Source organism: Ophidiomyces ophidiicola, assembly GCF_022830035.1.
Source record: "Ophidiomyces ophidiicola strain CBS 122913 chromosome Unknown scaffold_16, whole genome shotgun sequence".
Taxonomy (NCBI): domain Eukaryota; kingdom Fungi; phylum Ascomycota; class Eurotiomycetes; order Onygenales; family Onygenaceae; genus Ophidiomyces; species Ophidiomyces ophidiicola.
Window position 1 is genome coordinate 93,074 of NW_026054656.1, and position 18,527 is coordinate 111,600.

At 47.6% G+C, this 18,527-nt stretch overlaps 6 protein-coding genes across 6 annotated transcripts; 4 read left to right on the forward strand and 2 right to left on the reverse strand.

Annotated features, from left to right (window-relative positions):
- Positions 1–282: 282 nt before the first annotated feature.
- MYO1_2 (class II myosin) lies at positions 283–7,647 on the forward strand (the record flags this gene model as incomplete). The annotated part of the gene is made up of 5 exons (XM_049253179.1): positions 283–645; positions 697–840; positions 893–1,077; positions 1,134–7,113; positions 7,165–7,647. 5 exons carry the CDS (start codon positions 283–285, stop codon positions 7,645–7,647), a joined length of 7,155 nt encoding a protein of 2,384 aa, XP_049107774.1.
- A 586-nt stretch (positions 7,648–8,233) lies between these two features.
- On the forward strand, positions 8,234–9,805 carry cys2 (Serine O-succinyltransferase; the record flags this gene model as incomplete). The annotated part of the gene is made up of 1 exon (XM_049253180.1): positions 8,234–9,805. One exon carries the CDS (start codon positions 8,234–8,236, stop codon positions 9,803–9,805), a length of 1,572 nt encoding a protein of 523 aa, XP_049107775.1.
- A 1,313-nt stretch (positions 9,806–11,118) lies between these two features.
- On the forward strand, positions 11,119–12,937 carry LOZ57_004135 (uncharacterized protein; the record flags this gene model as incomplete). The annotated part of the gene is made up of 3 exons (XM_049253181.1): positions 11,119–11,430; positions 11,514–11,619; positions 11,685–12,937. 3 exons carry the CDS (start codon positions 11,119–11,121, stop codon positions 12,935–12,937), a joined length of 1,671 nt encoding a protein of 556 aa, XP_049107776.1.
- Positions 12,938–13,579: 642 nt separating this feature from the next.
- LOZ57_004136 (uncharacterized protein) lies at positions 13,580–14,809 on the forward strand (the record flags this gene model as incomplete). Its single annotated transcript, XM_049253182.1, has 3 exons — positions 13,580–13,910; positions 13,985–14,529; positions 14,585–14,809. The coding sequence occupies 3 exons, from the start codon at positions 13,580–13,582 to the stop codon at positions 14,807–14,809; spliced, it is 1,101 nt and encodes a 366-aa protein (XP_049107777.1).
- Positions 14,810–15,514: 705 nt separating this feature from the next.
- On the reverse strand, positions 15,515–16,254 carry LOZ57_004137 (uncharacterized protein; the record flags this gene model as incomplete). The annotated part of the gene is made up of 5 exons (XM_049253183.1): positions 15,515–15,554; positions 15,616–15,674; positions 15,734–15,921; positions 15,978–16,137; positions 16,192–16,254. The coding sequence occupies 5 exons, from the start codon at positions 16,252–16,254 to the stop codon at positions 15,515–15,517; spliced, it is 510 nt and encodes a 169-aa protein (XP_049107778.1).
- A 1,249-nt stretch (positions 16,255–17,503) lies between these two features.
- On the reverse strand, positions 17,504–18,393 carry LOZ57_004138 (uncharacterized protein; the record flags this gene model as incomplete). Its single annotated transcript, XM_049253184.1, has 2 exons — positions 17,504–18,174; positions 18,258–18,393. The coding sequence occupies 2 exons, from the start codon at positions 18,391–18,393 to the stop codon at positions 17,504–17,506; spliced, it is 807 nt and encodes a 268-aa protein (XP_049107779.1).
- Positions 18,394–18,527: the final 134 nt, after the last annotated feature.

Below are 18,527 nucleotides of genomic sequence, written 5' to 3' on the forward strand. Positions count from 1 at the left end.
TGTTATGATTGAAGGTGTTTCTGCTTGATATCGGCTTCGAATGATCTCTACTCCTACCTTCCTTTGCATACATACCCTCCTTTGCGCATCCCGCGATTCTCGGAGCTATAATATCCGGCGTATCTGAATTGAACGGAGAGTGCTTCCAATTGAAATAGCACTTATGTACTTCTAGGAGGTTCGCGTGACATGAATCCATCTTCTATAAGCGTCGCACAGAGACGCAGTCCCTTCAGTCGGGACTCCGCTTCCCCCTCCCCAGCCCCTCGAGAGACTGCTGCTATGAGACCCACCAGACCTAAGTCCGTTACATTTGCGTCGCCAGCCCCAGTACATAACACAAGTCATGCTCGAACACCGTCCTTTAATCCACCTGGCTCAAACTTCTTGGTGAACCCCATCAGTCGGCAGAGGTCCAATTCGTTTCGCAATAACAATACTCCGTCGTCAGGTACATTCGCACCGCAATTCATTAAATCAGAGGAGCTGCGCAAAGGTGCAGACGAAATAAGGGGTCAAGAAGGAGACAATGATTTTTCAGGGAAAAGATATGTATGGCTAAAGGACTCAGAAAAAGCTTTTATCCGTGGTTTAATAGTGGAGGAGTCAGAGGGAGTTCTGCTTGTTCAATGCGATGACGGCAGTGTAAGTATGTCAGTCATTTCTCCATCTTAATGCTGACAAGTATTGTTATAGAGACGCGAGATTAGTGTTGACAACGTCGACAAAGTCAATCCTGCTAAATTCGATAAGGCAGATGATATGGCTGAGCTCACTCATCTAAACGAGGCTTCAGTGGTCCATAATCTACACAGTCGATACCAATCTGACTTAATATATGTATGAATCTTCATATCTTCCGCAAAGCACAGTTTATTAACAACTGGTGCAGACATACTCAGGACTGTTCTTGGTGACCGTGAACCCGTACTGCCCGTTGCCAATATACTCCAACGAGTACATCAAATTATATAAAGGACAAAGTCGAGAAGACACGAAGCCGCACATCTTCGCCATGGCAGATCTAGCGTTTCGTAACCTCGTTGAAGAAGGAAAGAACCAGAGCATCCTTGTCACGTAAGTCATCAAATGACGTAAGGTTTTTCTCACAGATCTGACGTGTTCTGCCACAGAGGAGAATCCGGTGCAGGTAAGACGGAAAATACAAAAAAGGTCATTCAGTATCTGGCAGCAGTTGCTGCTTCGGATGCCAGGACGAGTTCAAAACAACTGTCGAATCTCTCACAGCAGGTACTACGCGCAAATCCAATTCTCGAAGCTTTTGGGAATGCTCAAACAGTAAGAAATAACAATTCTTCCCGGTTTGGGAAGTTTATTCGCATTGAGTTCACTCGCTCTGGCCAAATTTCGGGCGCGTTTATAGATTGGTATCTTCTTGAAAAGTCTCGTGTTGTCAAGCTGAACTCGCAAGAACGCAGTTATCACATCTTTTACCAGCTTCTACAAGGTGCAGATGAAGTCATAAAAAAGCAACTGCACCTTACTGGACTAAACCTTGGAGATTTTGCTTATATGCGAGATGGAAACGAGTCAATCGTGGGAGTATCGGACGTTGATGAATGGAACACATTAATGGAGGCTTTCAGTGTGATGAACTTCTCCCAAGATGATCAAATAGCAATCCTGCGTACCGTAGCCGCTGTTATGCATCTAGGAAATATTACGGTTGGCAAAGAGAGCTCGCGCGCTGACCAGGCAAAGCTTTTGCCAGATTCGCAATTAAGCGTGCAGCGTGCCTGCGATCTTCTTGGTATACCTGTGGACGCCTTCGTCAAGGGTTTGCTTCATCCTCGAGTTAAAGCAGGTCGTGAGTGGGTCGAAAAGGTGCAAACACCAGAACAAGTTCGCTTCGCCCTTGATGCCCTGGCAAAAGGTATATATGAACGCGGGTTCGGTGATCTTGTTACAAGGATAAATCGACAATTAGATCGCAGTGGTACCGGTGCAGATGATGGTTGCTTTATCGGTGTTCTTGATATTGCTGGGTTCGAAATTTTCGAGAACAACAGCTTTGAGCAGCTATGCATCAACTATACCAATGAAAAATTGCAGCAATTTTTCAATCACCACATGTTCGTATTGGAGCAAGAAGAATATGCCAGGGAGCAAATTGAATGGCAATTCATCGACTTTGGAAAAGACCTTCAGCCAACGATCGACCTCATTGAATTATCAAATCCGATTGGTATATTTTCTTGTTTAGATGAAGACTCTGTTATGCCCAAGGCCACAGACAAGTCCTTTACTGAGAAGCTCCATTCGCTATGGGATCGCAAATCTCAGAAATATCGTGCTGCACGGCTGAGTCAAGGCTTCATTCTTACCCACTATGCTGCAGAGGTCGAGTACGACACGCAGAACTGGCTGGAGAAAAATAAGGACCCTCTAAATGACAACATAACACGGCTGTTGTCCACCTCCAGCAACAAGCATACTGCAGGTTTATTTTCCGACTGTGCCGATTTGGCTGATGCTCCCGGGGCTTCGCGAAGCTGTGTAAAGAAGGGGCTGTTTCGTACAGTAGCACAAAGACACAAGGAGCAACTGTCCAGCCTAATGACCCAACTCCATTCAACGCACCCGCATTTCGTTCGGTGTATATTGCCAAACCACAAAAAGAAGCCAAAGTTATTTAACGGTCCTCTTGTTTTAGATCAGCTTCGCTGCAACGGCGTGCTGGAAGGTATTAGAATTGTCCGTACTGGGTTTCCTAATCGATTGCCCTTTGCAGAATTCAGACATCGTTATGAAGTTCTTTGTCGCAGCATGCCGAAAGGTGTCATGGCAGGCCAGGAAGCTGCATATATGATTGTTGACAAGCTCGGAGTCGACAAGTCTTTGTACAGAATTGGCCTCACGAAGATATTCTTCAGAGCCGGCGTTCTTGCTGAATTAGAAGAGCAGCGAGATACCCTTATACGGGATATTATGACCAGGTTTCAGTCAATTGCGCGCGGATATGTGCAGAGACATCTTATCAACAAGCGTCTCTACAGGGCTGAGGCCACGCGCATCATCCAGAAGAATTTCCAGGTTTACCTGGACCTGAAATCGTCTCCTTGGTGGACATTATTTATGAACATGAAGCCGTTGCTGGGCGAAACCCGCACTGCTGGAGAGGTAAAAAAACGGGACGAGAAGATCCAGCAGCTTGAAGCAAAGGCTCAGCAAGATCTTGCTGATAGGCATAAATTAGAGGAAGACAGACGGAGGGCGGACGGCGAAGTGCAGCGTATAAAGAAGACTCTAGAGAGCGAGCGAGCACTAGCAATAGACAAGGAGGAAATTTTCAACCGCCTTCAACAACGAGAAATCGAATTGGCTGAAAAACTTGCTGGGGCAATCTCGGACCAGGAGAGTTTAGAGGACCAAGTTGATGAGCTCATTGCTGCGAAGAAGAAAGTTGAAGAAGAGTTGGAGCTTCGGAGGTCACAACTTGAGCAGGCAGCACACTTGATGGGTCGACTTGAAAACGAAAAAAAGGAACTCCAAAGCCGTATTTCCGACCTCGACGGTCAACTCCAGACCGTGGAAACGACTCATCAAAAGCGTGATAGTGAGGTTGAAAAGCTAAATCAGGACATAAAGATGCTCTCGAGCCATCTCAGTCTTAAGGATCGGAAATTGCAGGACTTAGAAGCAAAGGTTCTAAAATCAGGTGAAGATTTTGATATCCAATTGACAACGACCACGAGAGAGCTCCAATTGTCAAAAAAGCAAGTCAAAGAACTTCAGGATGAGAATCGTGAGGCCCAAAAACAAATTTCCATTCTATCGTCAACTTCCACCGATTTTGAGAAATTAATTCGCCAGAAAGAAAGTGAACTATCCATGTTTCGGGCTGACATTAAAAAGTATGAAACCGAGAAGAAAAGCATCGAAAAGGAGAGAGATACTCTGGATACCCGACACCGTGATATGCAACATCGAATTCACGATTTGCAAGCACAGATAGACGCCATGAAATCGGAGAACGCCACTTTAGAGCGTGAAGCTGGAGATGCAAAGAGGCTTCTCGAAGAAAGAGTCTCTGAGGATGCTCAATCAGGGCAGGCTAGGAAAATGTTGGACCAACAAATCAAAGACTTGAAGGCTCAGTTATATCAAGTACAAGCTGAGCTTAGCCGTGAAAGACAGTCTCGAGATGATGTGCGCATGCTTGGAGAGCACAAATATACGCAGCTCCAGCAAGAATTTGACGCGCTCAATGAATCGAAGATAACAATCGAGAAAGAAATGTATATTCAACAAGATGCTTTGAGGCGTGCAAAAGAAGCACGCGTTGCCGCAGAGGAGTCTCGAAAGGAACTTCAAACGGAAATAATAAAGCTGCGTGAACGAATTACAAAAGCTGAGAGTGCACGGCTAGATGCCGAATTGATTGCTGAAAAGAAACTAATGACTCAGGCAAATGAGAGGGTCACAAGTTTGCGAAAAGAGCTAGATGCCAAAGTCAAGCAGCTAGAAGATGCAGACACTGAACGCACGCGCCTAGCTGCCCAGGTACAAAATTTGAGTAGAATAATGGCAGAGTCAGAGGATTTTAAAAATCGTAACGATCAACATAAGGAGCGCTTGGAGCGAGAATTGGTGACCGTTAAAGGGAGGCTCACGGCCTCTGAGAATGATAACCGAGCTCTTCTAAACAAGATTCAACAGAAAAATCTTGACATCGCACGATCCAACTCCCGAGCAACCGACACCCAAAGAACTCGCCTGGGTCAGCTTCAAAGCGAAAAGTCTCGACTTGAAGAAACCAACAAACAGCTTAGCCGTCAAGTCGGTGACACTCAATTAACGATCACGTCTTTGGAAAAGCAAAAGGAGAAACTCGCCCTAAGCCTCGAAGATTTGAATCACGAAGTAGCTCGAGAACACAAAGCAAGCCGCAATGCAGAGAAAGCTGCAAGCACGGCTAATATCCAACTCGCGGAGGCGAATCGAAGTCTCGAAACTGAGCGTCAACTAAAAACACAGGCCCAAACGAACACTCGAAAGCTGCAAGAATCTCTTGATCAATCACATAGAGAAATTCAAGAGTGTCATCAACAGTTAATTCTATTGCATAAAGTGTTTAACCCAGACATCACAGAAGTTCCGACCTCATGGGAGGCTGTCAAGCCAGAGATGTCGAAGCAAATCGATATGGCAGCAGTGTTAGAGTCAGTTCAAGAGAGACTCCGAGTAAGCGAAGAAAAGTGTGCCAGAGCCGAGGGTCAGCTAGCAGATATGCGTCGTCGCCATGCAGATGAGGTTACGGAACTTGACGCTCGTTTCAGCTCCTCCAAACGTGCCCTACTAGAAGAGATTGATAACAACCAAGTTTCCAATACGAGATCACCAGGCCATTTCCGAAAAAATTCAGAGCCGTTTAAACGCTTCTCGAATCCATCGACTCCAGTTCGCCGATTCAACGTCATAGAAACTGCTAATGATTCCGGACGATCTGATCGAACGGTAGACACGGTTGCTTTTCAGAAACGAATGGATCTTGCTGCAGAAGTGGAAATGCTACAAAATCAGCTTCAAATGTCAGAGATGCAAAACCGACATCTCAAAAGCCAGCTTGACAGGGCATCCCCAGCACCGAATATTTGGCATGACGAAAGCCCTTCTGTCCGACGAATGCAGCTACTTGAAAGAGAAAACGGTCGTCTGCATGAAAAATTAGATGATTCCGCTAAAAAGGTATCAGCCCTAGAAAGGACTATCCAATCCGGAGAGCTTACCCTCCGTGACGTTCAAGCCAAATCACATGAAGAACTTTATGACTTGTTAAATTCCCAGGAGAAATCGAGGAAATCGTTGCTACAGGTGTATAAAACGAACGTAGCTGATCTGGCAGAAGCAAAAGAGCAGTTCGACAAACTTAAGCATGCGAGATCAAGCTTGGAGGTTGAGTTAAGAGATGCCACATCTGAATTACAGGAAGTACAACTTTTAAGAGAGCAAGATGCTGCTAGTCGTAGCCAGTTGCTTCAAGAATTTTCGGATCTCCAGATCCGGTTAGACGCTGAAGGCTCTAAGGTTGTTGACCTGACGGCAAGTTTAGAATTATACAAGAGCCGGGCAGATGAGTATTTCAACAAACTTGAGCATGCTGAACTTGCTGTTCTGAAAGCAAACCGAGCTGAGCAATTCGCAAAATCCCAGGCTAAAGAGGCCGAAGACACATGTGCCACCATCATGTCTGAGCGGAAACAAATGGACGCCATGGTTGAAGACTTACAGCGAGACACTCAGGCTCACGAGGAAAAGATTGAAGATCTGTCTGCCGACCTCGCCGCAGCGCTCCAAGCCAAGAGGAGGCTGCAGAACGAATTAGAAGACTACCGAAGCCAACGGGCGATGGACATCGAAGACAAGGAAGCTTCTATGGAACAGACTCGGAAGAAGTATCAAATGGAGTTTTCCACCATTACAAATGAGTTGGAAATCGAAAGGGAGAACGTGCTTCATATTCGGGGAGAAAATACCAGGCTCAGGGAAGAACTGGATGATCTCCGATCAAAATGGGATAATGAAGTCCTTAACAGCTCAACATGGGCCAAGGAAAAATCCCGACTGGAAATGACATTACAGGACGTCTCTAACTCTCGGGACGATGCTGCTCGTGCCCACAATGATGCTCAGGGCAAAGTTGTGTCACTTCTTTCACAAGTTCGCAATCTTCGAACTTCCGTGGACGAGATGACCGCAGAGCGGGACCAGCTTATCAAAGAGAAGAGGAGTCTTGAAGGGCGCCTTTCTGAAGCTGGAGAACGCCTGGAGGATCTTGCCAAGGGAGAAAACCCAGCTATGCGCAATGCTGCCGAAATGGATCGCGAATTATTGGAAGTGAAATCTAAACTTGCACAACAAGAAGATGTGGTAACTGCAGCTGTGGGTAAAATGAGGAGAGCAGAAGCCCTAGCAACGGAAATTCAAAAAGAGATAGTGGCCGAACGCGAATCAAGCGCTCAGCTGTTCAAAGATAAAGCCGCACTGGAGAAGCAGCTGAAGGAAGCACAACTGAGATGCATTGACTTGGAGACCAAGGGATATTCTTCCGGCAGCCAGGATGTGCGATTTCTACATAAAAGAATTCAGGAGGTATAGAACACGTCCAACTCTCCCGGTTTTCTAATGCTAACACTGATATAGCTCGAAACACAGCTTGACGACCAGGAGTCGAAGCGTAGCGCTGAGCAACGTTCTGTTCGCAACGTAGATCGAACAGTCAAGGATTTGCAGGCCCAAATTGAACGCCGAGAGAAGAACAACGCGCAGTTAACAGACGATATCTCGAAATCGCGAGACAAGATAGAGCGCCTCCTTCAAACCATTGACGAGTTGCAAAGCAGCGAGTCTGCGAACCAGCTGCAGGCTCGCCGTGCTGAGCGTGAACTTAGAGAGGAGAAAGAGAAATCTCTCCGGTTGGAGAGAGAACTAGATGGGTGGAAGGCCCTACGAGTAGAGAGGGGGAGCGCCATTGGACGAACCGGCACTTTTGCTGGGTTGAGTGACATTGGCATAGGTGAACGGTTTGGGAGCCGCCGGGGTAGCGGTGTCTTTGTGGGATCCGGGCCAAATGGCACAATTGAAGTTCCTCAAAGAAAAACGAGTAACACGAAGGGTTTCTTGTAAATGTGTTAGGCCGTGATTTGTTGCATTTGGGGTGCTGCGTTTTGGTAGGGCTAGCTTCTTGTGGTCGGTCTTTGTTTATATCAGGTGTAATTTCATGTAGATCTTATGGTAATGATAAATGCATAATGGCTGTTTCATGGAGTTCAGCGGTGTCTTCAAACCTGGTCGTTGCAATCGTCAGTGATATCCGTCGTTGTTCGAGACCGACTTCCCGATTAGGGAAGGTAAGCTATATAATCGAAATATAGTGCCCACCCCCACCGCCCTGTGCCTTAACCAATCACAGTAGGCCACGGTGACGCCATGATCACCTCAGAGTGCCCGGACCAAGCACGAATCAGTCATGGGCAAATGAGCTCAGGCCTCGCTGTGGGGAAACTGTACAGGGATTTCCGCGTCTCGCGTTGCTGGCGGGCAGAACGCCCGCTCGTGTCTGCGATGCAACGTCTTCGCGTTGTTCCATATGGAAGGAAATAAATATATTATTGCTGAGAGCGCCATCTATTGCCATGTCGTGAACTGCCCTTACTCCGTACTTCTAGTATATATGAGCTCGGCTGCTCAAAACGGGTCTATCTGATTCAGGATGAAGGCTGCCTTTCGCAACACCTGCTGGAAGCCTTCGATAGTCTCAAGACCGAGGCTTTCGAGACAAGCCCCAGTTCTAACTTCCCACCGGCAATTTTTGCATTCCCATCGACCTAGTAAAGCTCCCGCAGCTGCAAGTCAAGAGAACGTGCAGCGGCCGTACGATTCTTCAAACCCAGCCCTTTCTTTTCCTTGTCTAGATGCGTTAGATGCGAAATCGGCTCTCCTTTCTACTAGATCCCTTTCCTCTGGTCCGGAGCCCTCTTATACAACTGGCCAGCATGAACAGTTTCAATCGTCTGGCCTATTACTGCTGGATTGGGGTGGTGTGCTGCCGGAATTCGAGATTGCATATGAGACCTGGGGGACATTGAATTCGCAGAAAACCAATGCCATACTTCTCCATACCGGCCTATCGGCGTCGAGCCATGCGCATAGTACCAAGGCAAACCCAAAGCCGGGCTGGTGGGAGAGGTTTATCGGGCCTGGAGCACCCCTAGATACGGATAAATATTTTGTTATTTGTACCAATGTCATTGGGGGCTGTTATGGCAGCACGGGGCCTTCATCAATTGATCCATCAGATGGAAAACGCTATGCCACCAGGTTCCCTATTCTCACTTTGGACGATATGGTTCGAGCCCAGTTTCGACTACTGGATTCACTAGGAATCGAAAAACTATCTGCGTCGGTAGGGTCGAGTATGGGTGGCATGCAGAGTTTGGCTGCGGGTGTATTGTTCCCCGAGCGTGTGGGCAAAATCGTGACTATCAGCGGCTGTGCCCGTAGTCACCCCTACAGCATTGCCATGCGACATACACAACGACAGGTGTTAATGATGGATCCCAACTGGGCTCGTGGGTTTTATTATGACTCCATCCCTCCCCATTCTGGCATGAAACTTGCCCGAGAAATCGCCACTGTGACCTACCGCAGTGGCCCAGAGTGGGAGATGAGATTTGGGCGCAAACGTGCCGATCCAAGCAAACAACCGGCACTCTGCCCAGACTTCCTTATAGAAACATACCTCGATCATGCTGGCGAAAAGTTTTCTTTAGAGTACGACCCAAATAGTCTTTTATATGTCTCGAAGGCTATGGATCTTTTTGACCTTGGCATTTCTCACCGGCTGCAAGCGCGTCAACGACGGGTAGATAACAAACGGAGACTCTCGACGAGCACAGCTGTGCCCCACAATCATCCATCCTGCAGTCTTACTCTTCCCATGCGACCATACGAAGAACAGCCCATCGAATCGAACGGCTCTTCGCCAATAGACGCAGGCGACCTTGACGGCTCTCCTACGTCGTCTTACCCCTTGAAGCCGCCTGCAGACTTGGTGTCCGGCTTAAAGCCACTCCAGAGCCATCCCATTCTCGTAATGGGAGTGGCAAGCGATATCCTCTTCCCGGCCTGGCAGCAACGCGAAATTGCGGAGTCACTGCGAGCCGCCGGAAATACCACTGTAGAACATCATGAACTGGGAGAGGATGTGTCCGCATTTGGCCATGATACCTTTTTGTTGGATTTGGAGAATATTGGAGGACCTGTCCAGCGTTTTTTGGCATAGGTTCAGTTATGGTTGTATCAAAAGGACTGCCTTGAGATGAAACAGCATTTGCTGTTAACGAATTATGATATATAGTATTTACTCTTCTTTCCACAGATATGTATATTCCAGGAATATTCGACATTTTAGGCAAAATCAAACAAAATTGTGGCATTTATAAAAATAGTTAGGAAGACAAAGCAAATAAGTCGGTTCACCAACACAAAGCCCTCAGATTAGCTCTCTCAGGTTCTCATCGATTTCCAGGCAATGCTCAAAGACAAGGAACCTTAAGAAAGATTTGAACCCTGTCTTTGATTGTATCAAGTCAATCCTTTGCAGATCGAATTGCCGGATACCATACAACTTTGGCTTAAGACACAGAAGTCATCACTGGGTATTGTTTGGTGGACCAGTTAATTTGCAGCGGTTACGGACTTGAATATTCCTGAATTGACACAAATCTCAAAGGAAAGGGTATGAAAGTAGAAAAGATATAAGAAAAGTCGAGTAGCGTTTAGCCATCGGAAGAGTGTATATTTATCATATGTTCACGAATGTCTTGCATAATTCAATCATTCTAGCCTTTCTAAAACAGAGTTGATAGCACTATTCAATGCCGGGTCAGCAAAATATCGAGGAATTGATGTGTTGGGTAGCAAGCAAAGGTAAATGATATAATCAGATTGAAAACTACATATTGATATCTCATCAGCGTCGTGCTACAACGCCGCTACCTTTGCAGACAACATGCGGAGCACTGGGTCATCTAAACCCATCACTCAGTGTAAAAAATGTGTCATCCTTAAACGGTATGGTAGTAATAAAAAAATTCAACACATACCTCAGTAGTACCAATTTCAATCATTTTACTGACTGTAACTCAATTCACGATATAAGATTGAAAAGTAATTATAATTTCACGGAGGGATATCTGGGAATGTAAATAAGATATTACTAGCAAAACGTTAGATGACACGTCTCTCAGATCTCTGTTCGTTCCCAATCATTGATGCCACATGTTTTAATTAGGAGCTGGTTCTTCCACGCGATGCACGGCGGCCGGGGATGAGCTCAGCATTGAGGGCACCTCAAGGAAGCTCGGTGAGGGTCATCATCATCGAAACACGTTATGAGTGCAAGGCTGATGTCGAAGCAAAAAGTAAGTTGGAGGAGTGATATTGCGCTAAGCTCAAAATGGCAAAGTGCATTGTGACCACGGTCAAGACCTAACCATCAAGAATAGGTACCTAATTGTCGGCACGCATATATAGAGCAATTGGCACCCACACAAGTCTCCTTCATAATGGCCCAGCAACCAGCCACCCTCCGGAATGGAGCTTCTATTTGGTAGCTCCCAACGGTCCGACGACGACAACGACTTCGATTTCGACCCTCAATGTGAATGCGACACTCCAGACCACATCGAACACCGTCACGACGAACCAAGTATAAGAGAAACCATGGCCTCTTGGATCCAACGCCAAAGCAATTCCCACTACGTGCAACTTGCTGGTGCGGCTCTCCTTTCGGGCACTGCTGTTGCTGGCGCTATCCTCGGGTATCAAGCTGTCAAACGAAAAGCTGCTGTTGACCAGTTGAAGAAATCGATACCGGAGCTTCATCATGACCATGCAGCGCACTCGGTTAGTTGCTTATTATGCCCTTCGGGCTTGCTCCCGCGGTCAGTTTTGAATTTTTGCAGACCAATTGACCAGTGAAAGTGAAGCTTACAGAGTTTGGCGTACTACCTCCCCCAAGCTTCAAGCAAAGCAAAGAGGACGAGCGGAGTGCGGCTCTAGCTTGGAGAGCGCAAGATGGAGATTATGATGAAGGTAGGATAATTATGCATACTGGGTTTGCCTGATTGATTGTACTAACACGATTTCTCTTCCTGTAGATCTTATTCTCGAACAACTTGCGCGAAACAGGGCCTTCCTTACCGATGACGGCTTAAAGAAGCTACGTTCCGCCTTTATAATTGTTGTCGGATGTGGTGGTGTTGGCTCTCATGCTATAGCTGCTCTTGCGCGATCCGGTGTGGGCAAAATTAGGCTTATCGATTTTGACCAAGTGACCTTATCTTCGTTGAATCGACATGCTGTTGCCACCCTTGCGGATGTTGGGATGCCAAAAGTGTTCTGCATTAAAAAGAGGTTACAACAGATTGCGCCATGGGTGCACTTTGATCCGCAGAATAAACTCTTTGTCGACTTTGCGGCAGACAAATTGTTAGGCCCCTGGGATATACCTGGGGATACAGACACTCCTAAACCAGATTATGTGTTGGATTGCATTGATAATATTGACTCAAAAGTTTCCTTGCTTCGCTATTGCCATTCTCACGGCATTCCAGTGATATCTTCTATGGGCGCCGGATGTAAATCCGACCCAACACGAATTATGGTTGGTGATATATCAACAAGCAACGAAGATCCGCTATCGAGGAGCACCCGCCGCCGTCTAAAAGCGTTAGGCATTTTCTCTGGCATACCCGTTGTCTACTCGATCGAGAAACCAGGTCCAGGGAAGGCGGAGCTACTCCCTTTGCCAGAAGAAGAATTTCAGAAAGGCGAAGTGGGCGAGCTAGGCGTTCTTCCCGAATTTCGCGTGCGCATTCTCCCCGTTCTAGGCACGATGCCTGCTGTCTTTGGCTATACGCTGGCCAACCATGTCATTTGTGACATATCTGGGTACCCGAACGATTACAATCCTGGCGGAAAGGGCAGAGACAAGCTATACGATTCCATTCTAGGGAGTCTCCAAGGAATGGAAGAACGGCTCGCGAAGGCTGAAAACAAAGACCCTGTGGGGCTTAGAATTCCCATCACCAAAAACGATATTGGATATCTACTAGAGGAGGTGTGGAGGGGGAAGAGTATCGTCAGTGGGCTCACTACGCGTCTTGTGTTAGTACGATGGAAGAAGCCGGAGTGTGGGTTTGGAGCTGACCCTGAATGGGAGGCGCACGGCCAACGTGGAGTGAAGCTACAACTTCGAGAATTGGTATGTATGACTAAAGAAGAAGCCCTGCGGCATGAGCGAGAGGTACTCAAAGGTGGGAAAAATCCCGAAGATCTTTATGACGAGATTATCCTGCAAAAAGTTCGAGACACGATGCATGAAGAGGAGACCTTTGAGAAGTACAGGTAGATGTACATACATATTTTTCGAATACCTAAACACCGAACGATCTTTTTGTCTGTCATTCCCAAACATTGTGTCAATAAACACTGTAGAGCCACCCCCTGTGTTGCCGCGGGTATAGTTCGGGGCCGGTCCAAGATCAAGCAACGGCCCCAGCGCCCGGCCCACACGAGCAGTTGCCGCATTGCACAGGGCGCCTTGGAACCCCCGACCTTTCCAATCCTACCATTGAAACCCCTACTTTCTAGCTACAAAATCAACTCTGAAGGTGTTTCCACTACTCCGTATTCATCTCTAATAATCATGAACTTTGCTCATTCCATTTAACCTTACGGTAAGTTGGTGCTAGCTAGCTAGTTAAGCTAACTAGTTACTCTGGATATGGCTTGAGTTGCGTGTTGCCTGGGGGGTCAACACAGCCTTGCCCAGTTCCGCCCGCTTTGCCAGCACATACCAGATTTCCGATTGGCAACGCTGCAGCTTGGGCAGTAATTCTGTTAGAGGATGTACTCTTCACAGTCATCCCTACCATACCATACGTCGAGTTTTCCCCGTCCGGCTCCTGCTCCTTTGCCCAAACGGCCGCTCATTGAATCGGCGCGAAATGCCTGGTCAGAGCACAGCTTCTGCGAGCACCAGAAGCCCCCCATGGCGCCGAATCTGATCGTCGCTCTGATCACAGCCCCACGCTTCCGACGATATCTCCTTGTTTATTCGATTCTCTTGGCGATTTGCGGGTTCACCTGGATCGAATTCGCGTCGCCGAGACTGAAGGAACATGGTGTGCTTTTGAGGTCCCTAGACCAGAACAACAAAGACCTTGTTGGAGGCTGGTTTGGAACGAATTCGAAGCCCAGGTTCCCAGAATTTATCCATCTTGCAACGTTAGATTCTCGGTTCTTGCCGGAACGAGGAGAAACGGACAAAATATCAAAGAGGCTGGTGGTGGTGGGCGATGTGCACGGCTGTCGAGATGAGTGTATGTTCAAGAGAGTAATTTTGGAGTTTAAGTGCCATCATGTTGAAATATCTAACTTCTGATATTATTTATAGTGGACAAACTCCTTCGTAAGATCTCTTTCAATCACGAAGCCGGAGACCACCTGATTTTTGCCGGAGACCTTATAAACAAAGGTCCGAAGAGCGTCGAAGTTATTCAAGCAGCTCGCATGTACAATTCTTCATGTGTCCGCGGGAACAATGAAGACCGCATCCTTCTCTACCGTCAGGAGCTCGACCACAGAGGCGGACTGTCCTTCGTAAACCCCAAGACTAATATCGGTTTGCCAAACGACGAACTTGGTGGCATTACTGAAGGTGAATCACTAGAAAATGAGATTCTTCCATTTGGGAAACATCAAGAGCATGTAATTGCACGAGACCTTAGTGAAGAAGATGCAGCGTGGCTACACAAGTGCCCGGTGATCCTGAAAGTAGGACATATAAAAGGTATGGGAGAAGTAGTGGTCGTGCATGGAGGCCTTGCTCCTGGAGTACCTCTAGAGAATCAAGACCCCTACTCTGTCATGACGATGCGCACTCTGGATTTAGACACCCACGCGCCAAGCTCAAGCTCGGACGGTATGAGTTGGGCAAAGGTAATATCCCGCCTTCTTTTCACGCTTGGTCAATTCTAAAATGGGTTTGTTTTAGGTGTTTAACAAGTACCAGTCCCTTTATACGTCTTCCACCTCCGGTACATCGAAACCTGAGCCGACAACAGTGATTTATGGTCATACTCCTCACAAATCGCCTGCTCTCCTACAGTTCACAAAGGGCCTTGACACGGGGTGCGTAAAAGGCGGGAAACTCACGGCGCTGGTTATTGAAGATGGGAAAACAAAAATCAAACAGGTAAGGTGTAAGAGCTATGTATAAACCTTGAGGGGGGTTTTGGATTGGGGTTGAAGTATGTATATATTCGATAAAATTTGAGTGGAACGGTAGCATACGGAGTACATGCGCATGGATCGGAGCTGAGGTCTTAAAAATTTTGGCTGCTCTGGTTAAAAGGCTCTTAATGGTTGGTTATCCCTCAGCACCCATTGTTTATGTTGACTGCATTTTATGTATATAATTTCAGCGGATTGTACTGTCCTTGACTAGTTATACAACAATATTATTTCCATTTAAGTTTTAACTTTTTGGCTATTAAAGTGTACTACATCTGTATGGAGCACATGTATTGTTGTAGAAGCTTATACACGGTACACGGCAAATCTACTGACGGATGGATATATGTAGTGCGAAGCAATTATCATACTGTTTGACCGTCACTAATCTCGAGGAACTTCCTACCAACTCCTAGGGGTATAACAGTATTCAAAAGGCAAAAACGCTCAGATAGACAAACACGCGTTTGAAGGCCCGAAGGCGGTAGGAGGTAGCTCATCTCTTTGGGAATAGCAAATATTATTAATTCGAGTATCACTCAGGGGCGTAAAGTTCAAAGGAAGGGACTGCGCACATCAATTGCTCATAAAAGGCCAGTGTGCATAAGTAATAAAACAAATAACAGGGGTATCAGAAGAGAGAGAGCGCATTAGGACATTTCCTGTTTTTCATGATGAATTGACGGAATATTTAGACCCGGTGGCGGCCAAACCAACGGCGACGATGGCCACTACAATCGAAATATTATTAGTGAACAACGTTTACTCCAAACGAGTCAGTCATAAACTTACGGAGTGGCTGCATCTCCAGCGACAGCGCGGTTTCGTGTACGGAAAGTGAACCAAATGCCCTGAATCAAGTTGATCAGCTATAGATCTCGATGCAATCATAATAACATGCTATACTTACCACTAAAGCAGAGACCATCCAGAAAATAGCAGACAGAAAACTGAATGCTTCAGAGGCCTTCCAGCGAGAACAGATATTTCGGTCCGTAATGTGGCCCCATTCGAAGATTCCTCCGCAATCAAACCTACGCAGGGTGTTGACCAAGAGTCCGAATGCCGCAAGCCATGCGAAAGATAAGAGCATATCAACTGCAGGATGATTAGCGCGACATAAGAGAAGAACAAATCAGGTAAAGGGAGCATACTCGGCCACGTGAAAAACGAGCTTGAGAAAGGCAGCAGCCATAGCAGCGCTAGCAGAATAGAGAGACCGGCTATGACCTCAGTGTAGATCCAACGGGCCTGTGGCCAGGCATCGGCCTTGTCGAAATCATGGAGATACGATCCGACAATACCAGCAACGACCTGCAGAGCTGATTAGCTATATACATCCGTAAGACCCAAGTCAGGTAAACATACAGCCGCGAAGATTAGCTCTCCAACGCGGAGGATAATGGACACGACGCGTGATATGATAGGCATTTTGACTGATCAGGGAGTCGCTTGGTACAAAAAAGTACTGGCAGGGATGCTAAGGTGCTTTAAACTGAAAGAAGGGATGTTGGTAGGAAATGTCAATGATTGTTTGAAGCAAACAATGTTGCTGCTGCGGTGAAGAGCAGCGGTCAGCAAATGTGGCGGATGGCAAAATAAAAAAAAAGATGCCTCAAGATGGGACAACGGCTTCATTTATATTAGCTGAAACACATAATAAAGCAAGGAACCAGCTTTTTGCTAGGCTAGTTATGTCACTAGCATCGCGTCGCCGGCCGGCTACAGCCCTAGCTCAGAAGGCTAGGCAAGACACAAGAGATGACGCATTCTCCTCCACCCCCAGCCCGATCGTGCATTGTTCTTTTTCAAAAAACCTTTGTTTTTGCTTTCTGGGGTGGCCTCTCCCGCACGGCCCTGCCAATGGGAATGCTGGGGCACGGCAAATGAGGCAGAGGTCAGAAGTCCTGCCCAACGAAAAAGGCGCGTCGTCGGACTAGAGGGCCAATCTTTGCTTAGCGGCAGCCATCCGGCCTGGTTTGCTGTGATGGCGGATTGATGTGGCAACAAGGTGGCCGGGGGTCTTGTAATATCAGTGGCCCTGTGGGACAGGGATCGTCGCGCTGGAAACTGCTGGCGGGAACGGAGCTAGTCAGCTGTCATACATGTGGTGTGGTGCTCTTCAAGCCATCGCACCCAGCTCTTCTGAAACAGCAGCGGCTTCACGGTCGCGCCAGACAGACGGCCGGCGTCCTGGTCGCGCGCTGCTAGGCCAGCCGTCGCCCGCCCGCCTGGCAAGCTCCGGGTGAGGTGGTCGCGAGAATCCACATGACTGGCGATGCGCGTCATCGGTGGCTTGTGTCCAGCAGCACAATCATGCGCTAGCCGCAACAAGCCTAGCGCCAACGCCTCGCAACTTTGCTCGGGCCTGGCCACCCGGATGACGTCACGCGGCAGTCACAATTTCCCTGCAAAAACACGCGGGTCGTGCTCGGATTGCGACCCTGCCCGTTGACCGCGCAGCCGAGGACCGTTACCTGGACATCACAGGGAAGAAGGTGCTGCGGATGTGTAAACTTCCTCTCTCCCGACGTAGAATAATAATAATAATAATGCTGCAATATGGAATCCGCGCGATGGCAAACATATAGAGTACAAGCGCAGGGCAAACGGCGGAAATCAAAACAAAAATCAAGAAGACCCGTGGATATCAGCCCAGCCATTCTCTGCCTCACTGGCTTCAATCCAAGAACCACCCAAAAAGCTTCCTAAACACTTGCTTACCGCCTGTCTCGATCACGTCCCCATGGCAAGGGATTATCCGCTCGAAATCCCACCGATCGATTCGCTTAAGGGATTCCTTCCACTCAGCTCGGTTTCCCGCTAATAAGTACCAAATGAGACGCTGCTGCCAAATCGCATTGCCGCTCGTAGTCCAGACCGGCATAAACAGCTTGGTCAGGATCCCCTGGGTCGCGCCACCCTCCTCCTTCTCAAATTGCTGCGTGGCTGGGAGGTTAAAGAACATGTCTGCCTGCAGTAGTGTCTTGGTGGGTTTGTGGAAGACGACTATCTCGCGGTTCGGGTGGCTGGGGAAATATTCCGTGTCGAACTCCTTGTTGAACTCATCGAAAATTTCGGGATTATGTCGGTCTTGCGGGTTGAACCGATAGTCAATCTTCGCCCACTCCCTTGTGCTGGGGTTCTTTTCTCTTTTCTCTTGAAGACCATGCGGGCCTATTATTCGGGCCTCTGGAAAGGCCTTTTTCCAATCGCCCAGGAAAATGTGATGCTCTATATCTGGCGCTATGATGTATCTGATCGGAGAGTTGAGAGCAGTGACCAGCCCTTTAACGTGTTCTGTCAGGGCAACAGGCGAAAAGACGGCGCTGGCCCCAGACGCCATGCGAACTGCCCCTTTTTGTTAACCAACCAGGCTTCCCTGTCGTTTGGATCGGCAACGGTGCGACCGCACCAATAGTAGACAGACTTACCGATTGTACCACGTCCGCCGATTCGTAGAACCCCAAAGCGATAAAAGGGAACACTGCATGTTACGATGTTCTGGTTCTCAAGCTCCCGGATGACCATAACCTCTTCTGCGTTCGTTGGAGTAAGGGCGGGAGACATTGCGCAGATCCTTTTCCAATACCATGCAACAGTTGATGTTTGTCGCCTGCTAGCGATGGGAGTATAGGAAGCACAGCAGCCTTTATTTGCATCAAATAGTACACGGGCGAAAATTTCTGACGTCCTATTATTAA